This window comes from Crotalus tigris, unplaced genomic scaffold (genome assembly GCF_016545835.1).
Source record: "Crotalus tigris isolate CLP2741 ecotype Arizona unplaced genomic scaffold, ASM1654583v1 scf7180000018825.4774228, whole genome shotgun sequence".
NCBI classification, from domain to species: Eukaryota; Metazoa; Chordata; class Lepidosauria; order Squamata; family Viperidae; genus Crotalus; species Crotalus tigris.
The window spans coordinates 4,369,809-4,389,597 of NW_024097215.1; the positions used below are offsets into that span (position 1 = coordinate 4,369,809).

The window sequence follows — 19,789 nt, forward strand, 5'->3', positions numbered from 1 at the left end:
AGGGAAGGAAGGAAAGAAGAAAGGAAGGAAGGAAGGAAGGAAGGAAGGAAGGAAGGAAGGAAGGAAGGAAGGAAGGAAGGAAGGAAAGGTTTGTCTATTGGTTTAGTTAAACCTTTTTCCATCAGAAACACCAGCTTCCCCAAAATTGAGTCATCCACTCATCTCAAAAAGATGTCCTTATTGTTCATTGACCTAAATGCCTTTCATGAAAATGGAACAGTCTTCCGAGCATTCTCCATATTTATCCCATGTTTCCATGCTTATCCCAAAACTAAGAGAAGACTGGGAATAAAGAAAAAAAGGAAGTGCTATTTTATGTATCTCTGGTCATGTGTTGCAGGAATTAGCACATCCAATTGTGTGGGCAGTTGGAAAATATATTTGGGTGAGAGGCATCCTGAAACCACAAAGTGAACAAGTCTGAATGAGCAGACAGTGAAATATGTTGTGCGGTTGAAAATAACTGTCCCGTGCTCAGTCAAGCCATTTTTAATATTGCACCATGAGGAAGTACAGCCAGATATTCATGCAGTTGGAACCATGAGATGATGTGTAGGGACCTCAAGTACACTTCTCCCATAACTATAGAATGTACCCTTCATTCTGTATAGAAATACTCTATTTAATAATTTGAAGTCATCTTGAAAGAGATAGAAAAAGAATTATTTACTACTTTTACCACCTTAGACATACATCAGTCATTCTCACCATTCTCCAAAGGGATAACTGAGGGTATGAGGCTAAGGAAATATTCCTGCCAGGCCTAATGCTCAGTGTTCTCTTGTACAAAAAACACATTTCAATATTCCCTGTATCTGATATATTCACAGAATGCTCTGTTTTGGGGTGTCTGGCCTGCAATGACTGAATAAAAGGAGCATTGCAAATCATAGTCAAGAGAGAGACTGTTCAAAGCATGTGTATGTTTATTTAAGAGTATGCTTAGAATCAGATGCATGCAAGGTGTTTCAGTGGGAGACTCCATGGAACTTTGGATTCCTTTCGCAGCTGCTGGATCCACCCCGTCTCTCAAAGGGTCCCATCAGTGTGATCTGGAATTGGAGTCCATGTTACCCTGGAAAAGGAGACAGAATGAAAATCAAGTGGTCAGCAGGAGAAGAGGCAAGTATATCATTAGATCCTTAGTCTGCTCTACTTCGTAGAACAACCATCTCCTCAGTGTGAATATTCAACATTGGCAGAATAATGTAGGAACTTTAGTGTGTTTTCTGTCTAATTACAGGTGCCTCCATTGTTTCTTTTATTAACTTTTTTATTAACAATGTGACCTCCTGATGTAATATATGATGCCATATTTCCCAGTAGGAAAGAATGGTCCCAATTAAATTCTCAAAAGTGAAGAATTAGAAAAAAAAGTCCCAGTCTACAGTCAAGTGAAAGTCTCACATCAAACCCTGCAGGAAAATTTATTGCCAGTTGGATGCAGAATAGTAGCATTTTTCCAGAAAACATTTTCATGCCTTAATAGTACATAATACATTTTCTTTCATGAAGCATTGCAAGACAGTCTGGACAAACAAAGGGATCTCCAGGCATTGCACGTGTTAGAAGTGACTTTTCCTGTGAGGAATCTATAATTGTCATTGATTTTTCAGTATTTTGCTTAATTCAAATGTGATTCTTCTTTATCAATTGAGGGCAGAAATGCTCACATAACTCTCTGCAAGTAAACCAGTAAAAACAAGAAAGCTACTTTATGGCACTTCTTTAGGAAAATTCTTTTTGCATTATTACCATTTTAAAAGATGTCTTGATTTTGCTGATTGCGCCCACTGATAAGCTCCTCTCGCTAGTTCAGGGCCTGGATTGCGGAACTGAGATCAAGGCAACTTTAGGACTAAAGAGTTTTCAGATCAATGACTGACAGACAAGACTGAAATGCCATTTCTTTTAATTAAACAATTAAAATTGCTTCGTTACCAGACCTTTGACATCTAGCTCTGCATTCAACCCAAGTTGCGAAGTTGTTTGCATTCCCTCTACATCCACCATAAATGAAGTTCTCACAGGTCCCAGTTGCTGCGTTGAAATAAAAACGAGGAAATGAAGCTTTGCACCATCCTGTTTCTTTGGGAAGTGTACATATATCTGGAGATACAGGTGAAAGTGAAAAGAAGACAATGAGACAGACTGTCCCTCTTAAGGAAACCCAGAAGATCACTGCATGACTCCAGAGTGAAGAGCAACATGAATATTTCAGAATCTATTGGAAAAGACGACAAGAGAAATGCTCCCAAAACTCCAGAGAAAGTGAAGACACGTTTCCCGCCTTACCATAGTGAGAAAACTCCATTTTGCGCCTTTGCCAATTGCCATTGGAAGCCCTTCTACCAAGTGAGTGCAGCCTGGACAATGCCAGCTTCTCCACCCCCAAGAAGAGGCCCAGAGCTTCCAGACTCCCATTCCTGAGATCCCAGACTTCCGGGATGGACCGAGACAGTCATCCGGGAGGGCCCTCCTTCCATCTGCTTGTATTCCAGGGGACTGAAAGAGAAAGCCCTTCTGGAGGTGGGCATTCAACCCTGGGGGGGGGAGAGACACCTGGAAGTTGGGAGTGGGGTGGGCCTCTTCCAAAGACTTCACACAGGAACCCCCTTTCACCCATGTTTATATCTTTGCAGTATTCGCTTAGGGAAAATTCATATGTTGCTCCTATTGGAGTGCCCAAATACATTGCTCTGCATCTGTTACTCCTTGTTGAAGTACAAAAAATAGTAGGAAGAATATCTTCTTCGTAGAAAAGCTGGTGCAAGGAAATACAAGAAAGCTTTTACTCGGATTTAGTTTTGCTTTTTTATACTCTATCAGGTTCTCGGATTCCCTAAAATGCTCACATCCCATAATGGTTACCACCGAACTAAAAACGTTGAGGTTGACTCAACCCAAGATTTTCTCAGCCTTCCATCCTTCTGAGGTTGGTAAATGAGGACTTATATTGTTGGGGGCAATATGCTGACTCTGGAAGCAACTCTGAGAGTGCTGCAAAAGTATGGTGGAGCGGTTTATAAGTGCTATTGTTATAGGAAGTGACTGAAATACTGCAGAAAAGGGACTTTTATTCTGTGTCTCTTGGATGATCCATTCCAGGAAACAACTGCCTAAATTCAATATCATATTCTGGGGGCTCCTCCACCATCAGGGGGGCTCCTCCACCATATTTACCGCAAGCAAGTGAGCTGGGCAGGAGCCAAGGATCAGGAACCCTGTTCTCCGGCTCCTGTCCAGCTCCCTTGCTTGCGGAAAACATGGTTCTTGCTAAGTGAAACCCCAGTATCAGTGCCAGGCTACAGCTGAGCTGTGCTTTAGCTGTATCAGCTGTAGCCCTGTGCTGATCCTAGGGCTTCGCTTAGCAAGCAGTATGTTTTCTGCAAGCAAGTGAGATGCGCAGGAACCCAGGATCGCTGTGTGCAGCTACAGTTGATCCACGCTTCTCTGCACTGTTTTGCTGTTTTTTGCAAAGTTGCCCCAGGTCGGTGGACAAGCCACCGGTCTCCCCGCTGCAAGCATGGGACGCACCGGAGCTCCTGATGAACCATGTTTAAGAGAGAGAGAGAGAGAGAGAGAGAGAGAGAGAGAGTCAAGCTTGACCTGCTTGGCTGTTTCTGCTTTTCCTTGCAACTTGGAAGAATAATAGTAATACTAAGAGGAAAGGTTCTTTCATGATTTCCAGATGTTTCCTCCCTGTCCCCTCCCCACCCCATCCCAAGAAGTAGTATTTGTAGTTTGGACTAGCAGGTTGCTAGTTTGCTCTCCTCCTTTGCTCGTGGGATGCGCACGCTTCCCTTTGCAAAAGATGGAGCCCCCACGGTTTTGCATTGCAAGATTACTTTGCCCGAGCGAAGGGAGACTTGGCGGCGATGCGAGTTTGTCTCCCTTCCTTTGGAGGAGGGAGAAAAGCGTTGCTCGCTTCGTTCAGGCGGGTGCAAGTTAACTTGAGAACGGTAGCAATGCGGTCAGAAATGGGCATCTCTCAAAAGGGCTGGGGAGAGCTATGGGAAGAACGATGTACACGGAGAGGATCAGGGAACCTGGCTTGAATATTGGGCTCCGGTAGGGGAAAAGTGACTGGGAGAAGTAGCCGGTTCGTTAATGTACGTGCCTGAAAACAGGAGATGGGCAGGTTGTGTGAGGTGCACCGGTTGGGGAGAAACCTAGAATAGGAGGGCCTGGCTTCTAGTAGAGCACCTGCTTTGCTTGGTTTTGGTAGACAAAAGAAAAAGGAAGTGCAATTTTATGTATCTCTGCTCATGTATTGCAGGGAATAGCTTTCTACATTCACCCTTATAATTGGCAAAGGGGAAGCTTTCCTCTGTCTATTCCAGTGGTTCTCAACCTTTTTAATGCCGCGACCCCCCAACCAGTCGTAAGTTGAGGACTACTCAACCGGTCGTAAGTCGAGGACTACTCAACTGGTGCAGCACCGTTTGCAGAATGGACAATTCCTATTGGCTTTTGAAAGCCAATAGAATTAGACTCTATTCAAGAGAGTCTATTCTATTGGCTTTCAAAAGCCAATAGAATAAAAGGGAGTAGCACAGCTAAGGAAAAGGGGAAAAAAATGGCGGATCGCGTTGTTAGGCGACCCCCGTGAAATGGTCGTTCGACCCCAAATGGGGTCCCGACCCACAGGTTGAGAACCACTGGTCTATTCGATGTATATCTTCATTCTTGGGTGTGGAGGGAGTCCAGGTTTGGTAGGTACATCCAAATGTGTGTGCAGTTGGAAAATATATTTGGGTGAGAGGCATTCTGAAACCACAAAATGAACAACTCTGAATGAGCAGGCAGTGAAATACGTTGTGCAGTTGAAAATAACTGTCCCATACTCAGTCAAGCCACTTTTAATATTGCATCATGAGGAAATACAGCCAGACATTCATGCAGTTGGAACCATGAGATGATATGTAGGGACCTCAAGAACAGTTCTCCTATAACTACAGAACGTACCCTTCATTCTGTATAGGTAGTACTACATAGAATATAGCAAAGAGTAAGAAATAGTCTATTTAATAATTTGAAGTCATCTTGAAAGAGATAGAAAAAGAATTATTTACTACTTTTACAACCTTAGACATACACCGGTCATTCTACCATCATCATCCAAAGGGCTAACTAATGATATGAGGCTAAGGAAATATTCCTTAGCACTTTTCTAGAAAACATTTTCATGCTTTAATAGTATATAATACATTTTGTTTCATGAAGCATTGCAAGGCACTCTGGACACACAGGGGGTCTCCAGGAATTACATGTGTTAGAAGTAACTTTTCCAGTGAGGAATATACAATTTTCTTTGATTTTTCAGTATTTTGCTTAATTCAAATGTGATTCCCCTTTATCAGTTGAGTGCAGAAATGCTCACATAACTCTTTGCAAGTAAAACAGTAAAAACAAGAAAGCTACCTTTATGGCACTTCTTTAGGAAAATTCTTTTTGCATTATTACCATTTTAAAAGATGTCTTGATTTTGCTGATTGCGCCCACTGATAAGTTCCTCTCGCTAATTCAGGGCCTGGATTGCAGAACTAAGATCAAGGCAACTTTAGGACTAAAGAGTTTTCAGATCAATGATTTACAGACAAGGCTGAAATGCTGTTCATTTTAATTGTGTGCCAAGGCAAAGATTAAATTTTTTTCCTTACCAGACATTCCACATCTAGTTTTGCATTGATCCAAAGTTACAAAGTTGTTTTTATTTCCTCTACATCCACCATAAATGAATTCCTCACAGTTCCCAGTTGCTGTGTTGAAATAAAAACGAGGAAATGAAGCTTTGCACCATCCTACTTCTCTGGGAAGTTGACATATATCTGGAGATACAGGTGAAAGTGAAAAGAAGAAAATGAGACAGACTGTCCCTCTTAAGGAAACCCAAAAGATCACTGCATGACTCCAGAGTGAAGAGCAACATGAATATTTCAGAATCTATTGGAAAAGACGACAAGAGAAATGCTCCCAAAACTCCAGAGAAAGTGAAGACACGTTTCCCGCCTTACCATAGCGAGAAAACTCCATTTTGAGTCTTTGCCAATTGCCATTGGAAGCCCTTCTACCAAGTGAAGTGCAGCCTGGACAATGCCAGCTTCTCCACCCCCAAGAAGAGGCCCAGAGCTTCCAGACTCCCATTCCTGAGATCCCAGACTTCCGGGATGGACCGAGACAGTCATCCGGGAGGGCCCATCTGCTCGTATTCCAGGGGACTGAAAGAGAAAGCCCTTCTGGAGGTGGGCATTCAACCCTGGGGGGGGGAGAGACACCTGGAAGTTGGGAGTGGGGTGGGCCTCTTCCAAAGACTTCACACAGGAACCCCCTTTCACCCATGTTTATATCTTTGTAGTATTCGCTTAGGGAAAATTCATATGTTGCTCCTATTGGAGTGCCCAAATACATTGCTCTGCATCTGTTACTCCTTGTTGAAGTACAAAAAATGGTAGGAAGAATATCTTCTTTGTAGAAAAGCTGATGCAAGGAAATACAAGAAAGCTTTTACTCGGATTTAGTTCTGCTTTTTTATACTCTGTCAGAGTGCAGTTCTGCAGGCCACTTTAGCTGACTGTGTTCAGCAGGTGAGCGGTTCAAATCTCACCGGCTCAAGGTTGACTCAGCCTTCCATCCTTCCGAGGTAGGTAAAATGAGGACCCAGATTGTTGGGGGCAATGTAAAATATATATATACATTGCTTACTGAGTGCTTAGAGAGTGCTTGCACTTAAAGCGGTATATAAGTCTCATAAATAAATACTCTGTCAGGTTCTCGGATTCCCTAAAATGCTCACATCCCATAATGGTTACCACTGAACTAAAAACGTTGAGGTTGACTCAACCCAAGGTTTTCTCAGCCTTCCATCCTTCTGAGGTTGGTGAATGAGGACTTATATTGTTGGGAGCAATATGCTGACTCTGGAAGCAGCTCAGAGAGTGCTGCAAAAGTATGTGGAACGGTTTATAAGCGCTATTGTTATAGGAAGTGACTGAAATACTGCAGAAAAGGGACTTTTATTCTGTGTCTCTTGGATGATCCATTCCAGGAAACAACTTCCTAAATTCAATATCATATTCTGGGGGATCCTCCACCATCTGGTCTGTTCTTCCTGTGATCCTATCCTGGAAGAGGAAGGGGCAGTTGCAAGCAGATTGCAGGTAGGAGGGAAAAGAAAGGTGATATCTACCTACCTGTAGAAGAGGCATCCTGAAAGCAGAAAATCAGCAGTCCAAAAGTGAGGAGCATGTGCATTATTGTGATGAAAACAAGTATCCGATGTTGAATTGAGCCATTTTATAGATTATCCAACAGGGAAGTAGACCTGGGCATTCACGTGGTTGGAACACCAAGGCTCAGTTCCCCAAAATCTGATTAATGCTCATATTATTCACAAAATGGTTACTCCAAGGACCAACAGGTAATACTACAGAACGGTGAGTGTTATTAGGGGGAAATCCTTTTTTTAGAAGTTTATTGACTTCTAAAGTCAATTGCTCGTTCATGTAATTGGAACACCAAGGTCATATATCAGAACCCTGAGTACAGTTCCATTGGTCATACAGAGCATAGCAAATGAGTAAAGAATTGTACTCTAATTCAATTGAATCCATGAGGAAAGAGATAAAAAGGAAAAAAAACTAGGATGACTTTGCACTACCTCCCTTCACTCTCTTTCTATCCTTGCGAGTCAACTTTGTTTTTACCACCTTCATACTCTGCTATGTATTTACACAATAAAAGCATCTCATCTCTTTCTTTCCAGACTGTCGTCTAATCCAACCTTGACTCCAACTCTTTGCCTTCCTTATGAACCCCTTGCGTTGTCTTCATGTGTTTGCTTTGCACTTTGATTCCCATTTATTTACTCTAGCAGACTGAATCACTTTCATTCACTTTTGTATTCATGATGGCCCACAAACTCTTCATCCTGTCCCTTCTTGCCCTACCACAAAAATACTTTAGGTACCTCTTTAACATTTTGGGGTGCCGGGCTTCCCAAGTTTTAGTTCCATATAACAAAATAGGCAAAAGCACCTCTTACACAGTCACTTCCTCTTATTTCGTGACATACAGTCAAGCACAAACCACCATCCATCTTTCTACCAGCCTTTGAAGATGATAACATTTCAATGTGCATTATCTCCTCTTTAGTACACAGTTTACCAAGTCTCATATCCAGCTCGGCGTCTATTGAGATCAGCAATGAGCATCAGTTCTAGCGTACCTGGATGATCTGTTGCCTGAGATGCTGCAGGTTGAAGACGTTGTGCTGTCCAGCAAGACGGAGACCCACCGGTGCTGCTGCTGCTGCTGCTGCTACTTTTGAAGAGGAGGAATTGGAGAAGGGCTCACCGCTGGCAGAGCAGAGCAGAGCAAGAACGTTCTGCAAGGCTCCTTGCGAGAAAGGAACCTCATTCTTCCCAATAAGCAACCCTGGGGCTGCTTCTATTTAAGAAGAGCAGTGAGCTGAAGCCTCTCCATTGGCAACAACCAATTGTTTACCCAGACTCTGTGTCCCTTTTTCTGATCTGAAACCATGTGACTTTGACTCTGGCCTAAGCCACAGAAATAAACCAGAACGGAGAAATAGTGAATTTATTGTACTTTATTGTAAGGCTACCTTAAGAGGAACTTGTGAGTCTGAAAGTACAATTCTCCCACCGTCTCATTTTAACCACCTGATAAGTTAGAGTGAATCTCTTCTGAGTTTCTTTTTTCTGCCTATTATTCTGTTACGGGATCCCCCTGGCATTTATCTGATCCTTAGTTAGGAAGCAATTCTTTCTCTCATTTTCTAAGATCATTCCAATATACTATTACATCACCATCATTCCCCTTTTCGCAAATTCCCAGGGGAAACAAGTTGAGGGCTATGAAAAGGAAATTTTATCATTTTTATTTTTTTGTTTAATTTCTATAGCAGTCCATCTCAACTAATTGACTCTGGGCTGCAAACTCTTCTAAAATGTATGTGTGTTGTTCCATGCCCCCCCCCCAAATTCTCAAGGTCACTAGCAGTGTCCTTAAATTATCTCACCCCATTTATGTGACAGCTTCCCCCTCCCTCAGGAATCTGTGGTTCACACTCACATCTTGTATGCCTAGTGTGGAAGGAGCAGATGTATTTCCCGTTACTTGGTCTCTTGCTCTTCCTGAAGCTTCCTCCACCCCATAAATGAACTTTTCCTGCTTGTCTTGCTTAGCACTGATTCCTGCAAGGCCAGAAGTGGCCAGAGACAGGTTTGCAGGGATATTGTTTGTGACAGCATTGTAGCAATTATGGAACATGGACCTCCATTGCTGCCTTGTGTGATCTGACTGATTCTGGATAGTCTTTCCAGTGTATCAGGTATTTGACCCATTTGCTATTTGCCTATAGTGTAACACAACTTCCAACTCATATCTTCCTCTTTGTTTGTTAGAATGGGGAAGGGGAGTGGTCTGTGAACATAGAGTGCAAGGAGCAGCCACTTTCAAAAGGAAATGCCGATGCAATACACAGTGAACTTTCACTGAAGCTAACAAAAAGCTACTGGGTTGTTTCACTTAATTACTAGAAAACGACAATAAATTTTAAGAACAGTTTCTTGGAAGTTCTCATCGATGTTGTAAATTTGTAGAAAGCCACACCAAATCCCCTTCTGCAATTCTACGTGTTCTTGACTATGTACGTGTGCTGCTCTCTCATAGGTAGCCTTTGCTAGTTTGAACCATTCTATGAAGAGGCTTTGGGATCTGATTGTCACTCATGCACAGAATCGGTGTTGAGAGGGACTGTCCTTTCTTGTCTGGCTTTTGATAAGATGTGTGGGTGGAATACATATGTTGCCTGGAACAGGGCCATATTGACAGAGGAGGCTGCTGAATTTTTGTAAGCAAATTCAGCAAGAGGTATGAGATCCATCCAGTTGCCTTGCTTATAAGAAATACCGCATCTTACACATTCTGCAATAGTCTGTTAACCTTTCGGCTTGCCCGTTGCATGCTGGATGATGCATGGAAAACAAATGAATGTTAATATTCAGTAAATGCAAGGGGGCCTTCCAAAAATGACTTCCTCAGTCTGTTATTACATGATTAACCAATCCTCTATATTTGAAGACGGATCTGTAAAGAGTTGGTGCCGTCTCTTGGGACTTTGGAGTTCCTTTGCAAAGAACAAAATAGGTCAATTCAGAATTTATTCTTGTGATTATACACATAATATGACTTAGTAACTTATATATTCTAACAGGCAAACTGGCTTCTGAAAAAATCCAGTAGAAATTAAAGGCTTAGAAGCTTAGTCGCCTTTAGTAGGAAATTGTGATAGAAAGTATAAGTTCTGATTCTTAATTTTTCTAGAGCATGCTAGGAAGAGAGAAAATTGAGACTGTGTGCAAAGAGAAAGATTCTCCAGAACCCATGGAAGAGAGAAGTCATACGGTGATGGAACACAATTTAGAAGTTGTGGTGGTCACAGGAATAGAGTATAATTTGCTCATGGAGTAAAAGTGCCACAAAACATGTATTGTTTTGTCAGAAAGGTCTTATCCAAATTCTTAAAATTGTGTGAAGAGCAGGTTAAGTGCTTTTGGTTGGACAATGGGATTCTACTAGAGACAGATAGTCCTCGACTTAACAGCAGTTCATTTAGTACCCGTTCAAATTTACAACAGCACTGAAAAAAAGTGAGTTATGATTGTTTTTCACACTTACAGCCATTGCAGCATCCCCAGGGTCACGTGATCAAAATTCAGATGCTTGGCAACTGGCTCACATTTACGACGATTGCAATGTCCTGCTGTGATGTGGTAATCTTTTGTGACCTTCTGACAAACAAAGTCAGTGTGGAAGCCAGGTTCACTTAACCACCCTGATACTAACTTACCAACTGCACTTTACAACGGTGGCAAGAGAGATTGTAAAATGAGGCAAAACTCCTCACCAATGTTTCAGTTAGCAATAGCCATTGTGGACATAACTCGAGGACTATCTGTAATAATACAAGGATGGTGGTCAAAGGATCCTGTGTCTGTTTCTTTTTTTTCTGCACACTCAGAAAACAGTAGGAATCTGTTAGGTAACTGGCCTTGAAAAAGGATTCTCGTTAGAAGCATCACAATACAATTAACTCATCCAAGCGGTATGGTTCCGAGGCTAGCTGAAACTCTGCAGGGAATTCTTCAAAAGCAATTTGCGCTTACCTGGGTCTATACCGATTTACACTCCTGAACACAATCCTCATGACTTAAAAAGTTATTTCTGTTGCCATTGCAGCCACCAAACTTGAATGGTTTACAAATCTTGGTAGTGCAATCGTAGTAAAAGCGAGGAAAGCTTTCTTTGCATGGACCCACATCTAATGGTTGATCGCACGTCTGTAGCATGAACTCTAGAGATCCAGGAAGTTAAGCACAAGAGAGGGATGCTTATGAAAGTGTGCTTTTATGTAAAAATTTGAATGTTTTCTTCCATCTTCAACAAGGGAAACCATAGGCTTGACTCTTAACATTTTATTGACCTAGCAATAAAAAAATAACTATGCATAAATATATTCCCTACATTTCCAAATTTGCTATCTCATTCTCAAGTTTCTTAGTTTGGTGTTTCTGAGCAGACATTATTGCTGCAAAGTGGAGGGTGGTGTTGAAGTTTGAACATCTTTGAACATCTTTCCAGTATTCTGAAGTTGTCCTACCTTCCACATTTCCCCATCTGAAAAAAAAACTCCAAAAAAGCAGTTGTGCCTCCCTGAGATCTTCCCTTGGGATTTAATGGAAGCATGGGTTCAAACAATTTTGGATAAATCCAAACTTCCTGGAGCCAATGTAAAATGTATGAAGAAGTGAACCAAATACATAGAAAAATTACAAGCAAGAGATAGAAGGTCCAAGAGCATCATATATCTTAAAGGCCAAATGAGGTCCACAAGGGAGGTCTTACCTGGATAGAAATGTTTCATCTTATTTCCTACAGTAAGGACAAGAAAAATTATGTTATTTAAGGACACTTCCAGGTGACTATCCTTGCTATCTTCCAATTCTTTCCATTTTTTAAAAAAGTTCAGATTGACCACAACTCTTCTATTGTTTGAAGACATTGGGATGATATTAAGCATGAAGATGTTTGCACTTTACAAATCTAAAGAGGTTGAGCAGAACTGATAGTCAGCATTTGCCTGTCCCAAACCTGAACGATTATTACTACAGCTACTTTTGTTTAGCTTTAGCCCTCAACTGCATGTTAAAAATATATATCCCTTGCCACAATGACATGCATCAAATCAAGTTTTGCCTTAAATTCTGACCACTCTCTCCTTAGGCCCTTTATGCAGGTAGATCATTCTATCATCACAAGAAGATCCCCAGGGCTAAGAAAGGAAACAAGACAAATTGTCCTTTCCTGTCGAAGAATAGAAGACCCTTTAAATACAAGATAGTTGTTTGTTGCTACTATTGCTGATTCTGCAACAGCTTGAAACAGAATGGCCTCTTCAGTAGAATAGCATGACTGACATAAGGCTAATTCAAGAATGATCACAATGACAAGCACCCGTGAACACTTGCTGGGTCATGTGCTCAATGGGAAGACTCATCTCGCTATTGGAACTACATCACTGCCTAGAAACAACCTGGATTTCTTCAGTGGCAAGTAATGGTTAGAAGTCAAATTTCTGGGAAGACCAAGCTTTTTTCCTTCTTTTCTGTATTCCCATGACTTCCGTGTGGCCAAACATAAGCAAAATAGTTCAAGGAAATGATAATAAATTTCTTAGTGGTTGCTTTTCTTGCTGCTTTGTCATTAAAGGACTAATCTCCTTGATTAGTTTCCACCCATTGTTTCTTTTCCTGCCTTCCGATGCTCTGGAGCAGGGGCTCCAACCTTGGCAACTTTAAGACTTGTGGACTTCAACTCCCAGAATTCTTCAGCCAGCTTGGCTGGCTGAGGAATTCTGGGAGTTGAAGTCCACAAGTCTTAAAGTTGCCAAGATTGGAGACCTCTGCTCTGGAGAATAGGTTGAACCCCCCCCCCTTCTTTCTGGCAGCCCCTCAAATATTGGAACACTGCTATCATTCGACTAGACATACCCAATTCCAGCAACCATCCTTCATATGCTTTAGTCTCCAGTCCTCTAATCATCTTAGTTGCTTTTCTCTGTACTCTTTCTAGATGTCTCAGCACCTTTATTATATCGTGACAACCAATTAATTAATTAATTCTGGAGGGGATATAAAATTGTGTCGACATACCAAACATGTCACAGGCCATGTTGCAGTCGTTGAAGGTCCGAAAGTTGTTTGCATTTCCTCCACAGCCACCATAAGTAAACAATCGGCATCTCTTGTTGAAGGCATCATAATAATAACGAGTAATTTTACCCTTGCACCTTCCTTTCCTGGCCCTCAATTTGCATTCCCGAGGTATTTCTGAAAGAAAAACAGCAATATTGGAAACTAAAGATCTGTTACATCTCTTTTTTGAAATACAGAAATAATAATATCAAGCAACAATATCTGCCTATCCCAGCTCCCTGGGAAGGACTTGATGGGTGGATAAAGTGCCATAGCATCATAAGAAAATGGATGACCATGCATGCCATCTCTTTAGTGATATTGAACAATTATACTTGCCCCGCAGAAATGGAGGAAGAGAATTACTTCAAGTCCGACAAGCTGTCTTTGCCTCTTTATTTTTCATTTTTTTAAAGTTCAAACACTGCAGCACTCCAATACACTAAGACTAAGTTCCCCATCCTTTCCATATGTATCATTTATGTCCTTGTGGAAATGTGACTCTAGTAATGAGATTTTCTCGTTTACTTAAAGGCACTCACACCAACACTTAACTATGAATCCCCTGGAGTTCATTGTGCAGACAACAATGTAACTCTTACTTTTCTTCCATTGCAAATCTCCCACAATATTTTCCCAGGTAGAAAAGAAGCCTACAAATACAAATAGAGACAGCAATGTTAGCAGATAACAGTGTGAGCACTTAATGCAAATGTCCAGATCTAATATTCAGTTTATATACTTTTCAACAGGGGAAAAGAACTGGAAAAGAAAATTCAGGCAGTTGGCGGAATAGGTTACCTACTCTTTGTTCCAGAAGAATTGCTCAGAATCCCCAAAGTATTGAATAAATAGATTGCCAGATTCTGAGGGTTATTGAGCATCAAGTGACGTAATTTGATATAGCCATCATCTACGCACACAAAGGCCTGTGTGCTACAGACAGAAGCTGAACCAAACATTCATAGCTCTGAAGGTAGGTTCCACTATTAAAATTGCAGGCTTAGAACTAAAGAAAAAAACTTTGTCAAGATGGTGATTTATGCTTGTAAAATACACGTCCCAAAATACCTTGCAGCATTTCTCAACCTTGGCAACCTTAAAATGTGTGGACTTCAATTTCCAGAATTCCTCAGCCAGTCAAGTCCAAATATCTTAAAGTAGCCAAGTTGAGAAATACTAATCCCCTGTATTGGTCTTCCCCAGCCTGGATACCTTGCACCTGTGTAGATTCCTGCTCTCAGAGGTCTTAACAACAGACATCTTGACTGGAATTCTGGGAGTTGAAGTCCACACAGATGAAGGACATTCAAGATGCAAAAGATTACAGTAATGTTTCATCGCAAAGTGCTACAGGGTTTTCCTCTACAATGCATTGCTCCACAAAGGAAAGGAAAGCTAAAAATGTATGCCCTTTCCAAAAGCTGGAAAATCATTGCCATTATCATTTTGTGAAAGTTCAAATATTTTAATTTAAATAGTGTAATCTGGGCTGCCAAAATCTAGGTAGCCAGTAAAGTTTGTGTTTTCCTGTATGCTGCACTGCAGAGGTCTTCCCATAAACTACACCCCAGGTATAATTGTTGGAAAACTGCCAGTTAGGGTGGAAGGAGAGGTCAAGAGAGGGCCTAGCTTGGAGTTGCTGTGCAGCCACAAGAAGCATAAGCTTGATCTCCCCCATGAAACTTTATCTGGTCATTCCCAGGGGAAGGCAAGCAGACAATAAAGTTACTGACTTTAGACATCCATGAGTGCTCTGGTTGCTTGTGCCTGACAAGAATAAGCTTAAAATGATGTCATTTATTTATTTGATCATTTAGATCAGGGCTTTTCAACCAGTGGTACGAGTATCACCTGTGGTACATTGGCACCTGGCAGGTGGTAGGCGACCATCCTAGAAAAGTGGTAGCGGGGAGGGGAATGAGCTGAACCGGTGGCAGCACTGCACAAGCCTGAGCAAGAGATGGCTGGAGCTGCAGGGCTGTCAGGGCTCAGTGGAAGTGCCAGGATCAGTGCCAGACTCCAGCTGGAGCTCGGCACTGATCCTGGTGCTTCTGCTGAGCCCAGAAGTGCCAATCAGCTGGAATGTTGCAGCATCTCCAGGGTCTTGTGATTTACATTCAGATGCTTGGCAACTGATTCATATTTATGATGGTCCCAGTGTCATGTGAAGTGACCAAAATCTGCTACAATCACCCAGCAGATGGATGGAATAAAAACGAAAACACCGCCCGCCCCACCTCCGTTGCCAATCCTCAACAGAAATGCTCACAACAATGAAAACCTCGGACAGGAGGAAGAGCGCGGCCAGGCGGGCAGGCAGGTGTCTTGCTCGGCTGTGGCTTGGGGGGCACTTTTTTCAGTGCTATTGTAAGTTCAAACAGTCATTAAGTGAACTGTTGTAAGTCGAGGACTACCTGTACTTTATCACTTTTTTCTTTCTTTTTTTTTTTTTTGGTCATCAAGTTTTTGACACCTTGCTAGGCGACTGGTGGTACTCGGATATTGCCATATCCTAAAAGTGGTACCATGGATGAAAAGGTTGAAAAGCCCTGATTTAGACAGCAGAGAGGTCAAGGATGAGATAAGAAAAGCAAGAGACATCGAAATTTCATATGTTAAACAGAACAATAGTGATAACATTAAAGTTATGCAGTAACTTATTAAATTACTGTGCTTGGACCTACTGTATCACCAGTATGTGAATAATACTAACTTGAAAGCCTTGTTTATGGGTCAATTAAATTTAACAATACTAAGTCACAACATTTAACCTTTTACGCTAGTGATGACCAAAAGCACAGCCAAGATGAATTAAAATGAAGGAGCATAAATAAATTCAACAGGTGTTTTTAAAATCAATCTTAAAAAGTTTAAGAAGGAAGAGGTCAGGGGCCTTACCAAATCTTTTACACACGTAATAACATTCCAGCAGACTTACAAAGTTATTTTTATTGCCACCACAACCTCCATAGATGAAAGTCTTACACATATTGTTCTTGTAATCGTAATAAAAATTCTCAAAGTCTGCATTACATTTTCCCTTTTTCGGTGGTAGTTTGCATTTTCGAGGTATAAATACTGGGAAGAAATAAAGGGGGAAAAGGAAAAAAAGTTGACTTATGAAAAATGAAGATAGAAATTTTGAGTTATATCTGAAGTGCTTTAAGCTTACTTTTGAAAGAGATAAAAACACAATTATTTAAAAGGATGTTTCTGGATTTCCTACAAAACAGTAGATCTTCTCTGAATTCATGAATAACTGGCTGAGTTCTAGCACAATATGCTTCATTGATTCCTGAATAAACCCATGGGGGGATGGGATGGTCCCTGAACTATAAACTCACAAAATGCCTGGATTCACATAACATATGAAACCACAAAAACTAACCACTAGGTCAGGGGTAGGCAACCTTGGCTCTTTTATAACTCGTGGACTTCAACTCCCAGAATTCCTGAGCCAGCCATGCTCAGTTGAAGTCCACGAGTCATAAAAGAACCAAGGTTGCCTACCCCTGCAGTAGGTTTTGCTTGTTGCTAAGCAGATTTCTGTGAAACACTTTATTGTAGTTCACTAGACCATATTCATGAACTATGTTATCTGCATTCACACAACACACAATCCCATCAACTAACCACCCTAATATTCAAAATATTAGGCCACGATGTAATAAACAAGTTTGTGGCTGAGTACAACTCTCTCAAAGTGTTCTGCAACACCTTCCCTCAGCACATTAACCATAGTTATGGTTTAGACCAGTGGTTCTCATCTTGTGGTACTTAGACCCTGGGGGTCGGCAATGTCATCCCAGGGGGTCCGCAAAGGCTTATGAAGAAATATTATCATTTAAATCTTGAGTTAATTCTTGGTGGTCCGTGGCCACAAAAGGTATTTAAAAGGCGTCCGTGGTGAAGAAAAGTTGAAAACCACTGGTTAGACTCTTCCTAATCCACTTAGATCAGTGATTCTCAACCTTTTTAATGCCGCGATCCCCAACCGGTCATAAGTCAAGGACTACTCAACTGGTTGTAAGTCGAAGACTACTCAACTGGTACAGCACCGTTTGCAGAATGGGACTTTTGGCGGACTCAGCAGGGCAGAGACAGCCTGGACAATTCCTATTGGCTTTTGAAAGCCAATAGAATTAGACTCTATTCAAGAGAGTCTCTTCTATTGGCTTTCAAAAGCCAATAGAATAAAAGGGAGTAGCACAGCTAAGGAAAAGGGGGAAAAAATGGTGGACTGCCTTGTTTGGCGACCCCCATGAAATGGTCGTTCGACCCCAAATGGGGTCCCGACCCACAGGTGGAGAACCACTGCCTTAGATATTTATAAAACTTTCTATTATTTCACATGAAATGGCAATCCAGCCATTATGACTTATTCAACAAATCCAGAATAAGGGAATTGTGAGAACTCAGTGTGGAAAAAAAAATAATACAGTTCTGGAGTTCCCCAAAGCAAGAAATGAAGGAAGAAACTATCGAAGAATTGTGCAAGATTAGCGGAACCTGAAGTCCTTTGCAAAATTTATAAAATTGATATAATTATAAAAGTTATAGCATGGATCATTTCAGGAAATGGCTGAAAGGAAGCACTTTGCCTATAAACCGTACCTTTCTGCATGCAGCCAGGTATGTTAAGTTCCAGGAGAATGATAAGACCTATGGTGCCCCAGTTCTGCATGGCAAGTGCCCCAGAAGACTGCTTGATTACAAGTATGTCCTTATATATTGCATCTAAGAAAGGAACCAATTCATTTTCAATAGTCAGAGACACTTTGAACCTGTTCTATTTTAGTTTATGGCATCTTGTATTTAAACTGCTTTTCAGTTAAGGGTGATTGCCTTTTAATTCAGTACACCATGGAACTGTTAAGTCAACCAGGTGGCCTTCTTACTACCAGGTTTCCAGCCCCCACCAATGAACCAAAAACATCCTGTTCTTTCAAAAGATGATGCTATTCCTCAATAAAAGTCATACCCACACTCTCTGGGTCACAGTGTTCCTCAACTTCCTCTATGTTGTATGTGCAGAAACAATTCTGCATATCTTTGTCTTCTTTTTTTGTATAAATTTTATTAGTTTTTATAGGGTTAGGAATAAGATGGTGTTGGAATTGGGGTTGGGATTTGGGTTAAGGTTAGGATTAGGGTTGGGGTTGGGTTTTTTCCAAATAACATTCTCAATATTTAGCAAACAGCATAATGTCTGGGTTCATGTGTTTAACAAACAACGATAGATAATAGTTAATTATCATAAATAATATGTTAATTAATCATTCGATAGTCTTCTTCTTGCTAGTATATATTCAAAGTTACATATCACCTTCCTTTCTCTCTAACTCATTTTTCTAGCCATTGATAGAAATTATCCCATGTTCTAAAATACACTGAGTCATCTTTCTCTTTTATCTTTAAAGTCAATCTGTCCATTTCTGCATACTCTAAATTTTTCTTAATTAGTACTTCTTCACTGGTAAATTTTCATTTTTCCAATGTTGGGCCAATAGAATTCTTGCTGCAGTTAGTATATGTAGAATTAAATATATGCGATCTTTCTCATAATTTGCTCCTATTATTCCTAACAAAAATAATTCTGGCTTAAAGTCTATCTGTTTTTTAGTCATTTTCTCCAACCATAAATGTATTTTAACCCAAAATCTTTTTGCTTTAGAGCATGTCCACCAGATATGATAATAAGTACCTGGTCTTTGTTTGCATTTCCAACAGTTGTTTGAAGTATTTTGAAACATTTTTGCTAATCTCACTGGTGTCATATGCCATGTGTAGAACGTTTTATATGCCACTGCTTTAGTTAATTTAACATTTCTTTCCCATAACTTTTGCCAGTCTTCTAATTCTATATTATATCCAAAGTTCATTGCCTGTGTGATCATTGTTTCTTTTACTTGTTCTTCCTCATCTTTAAGATTAGCAGAAATCTATAGAGTTTCTTGATCAACTTTTTATTTGTTTTTAACAGTATCTTATCAAATTCTGTCTGTTCTTTATAGAATCCCATTGTTTTAGCATCTTTTGCATATCTTTGTCTTCTTGAAAGTCAAGATTCACCATTCTCCAAGATCATTTATGCTTCTGTATGAAATTCACCTTGTTGTCCATCTTTGGCAGCTGAACCAATTGATTTGGAACTCACCTACAGTAAAATAATTGCCACTAACGCTACCCTTAACGCTTTGTCTCAGCTGCCCATTAAAAGATGCCTTTAGTAACAATAATAACCATAGTAATAGCAATGAATGGTTAAGAGATGGTTGCAATCAGTATTTCCTGGAATCTGTTGGAAGCAATCTTACAAATCAGGGCTCCCCAACCCCTGGGCCTCAGCCCACAGACAGGCTGTGGCCCATTTGGAACCGGGCAGCACAAGCAGTGGGTGAACATGCAATTCCTGCAACCACCCACCACTCACGCAAATGGAGCATGCAAAGCTCCATTTGCGTGAGTGGCGGGCGCTTGCAGGAATGGTGGGCACTTCTGTGATCGAT

The 19,789-nt window shown here is 40.9% G+C and overlaps 2 protein-coding genes across 4 annotated transcripts; both read right to left on the minus strand.

The window, feature by feature from the left end:
• Nucleotides 1–906: 906 nt before the first annotated feature.
• Nucleotides 907–7,668, minus strand: LOC120313976 (BPTI/Kunitz domain-containing protein-like). Its single transcript, XM_039356537.1, has 4 exons — nt 7,194–7,668; nt 5,664–5,831; nt 1,947–2,109; nt 907–1,075 (listed from the first exon to the last, which is right to left on the minus strand). Exons 1-4 carry the CDS (start codon nt 7,252–7,254, stop codon nt 1,030–1,032), a joined length of 438 nt encoding a protein of 145 aa, XP_039212471.1. The 5' UTR covers nt 7,255–7,668; the 3' UTR covers nt 907–1,029.
• A 995-nt stretch (nt 7,669–8,663) lies between these two features.
• LOC120313972 (boophilin-H2-like) lies at nt 8,664–18,034 on the minus strand. Of its 3 annotated transcripts, none has more exons than XM_039356532.1 (7): nt 17,895–18,034; nt 16,266–16,358; nt 13,880–13,930; nt 13,236–13,412; nt 11,929–11,955; nt 11,190–11,377; nt 8,664–10,150 (listed from the first exon to the last, which is right to left on the minus strand). In XM_039356532.1, the coding sequence occupies exons 1-6, from the start codon at nt 17,962–17,964 to the stop codon at nt 11,196–11,198; spliced, it is 600 nt and encodes a 199-aa protein (XP_039212466.1). In that variant the 5' UTR covers nt 17,965–18,034; the 3' UTR covers nt 8,664–10,150; nt 11,190–11,195. The 3 variants fall into 3 exon arrangements, with proteins under 3 accessions (XP_039212466.1, XP_039212465.1, XP_039212467.1); XM_039356531.1 differs by having other exon boundaries at nt 16,179–16,358; XM_039356533.1 differs by lacking the exon at nt 11,190–11,377 and having other exon boundaries at nt 16,179–16,358.
• Between the last annotated feature and the right edge of the window lie 1,755 nt (nt 18,035–19,789).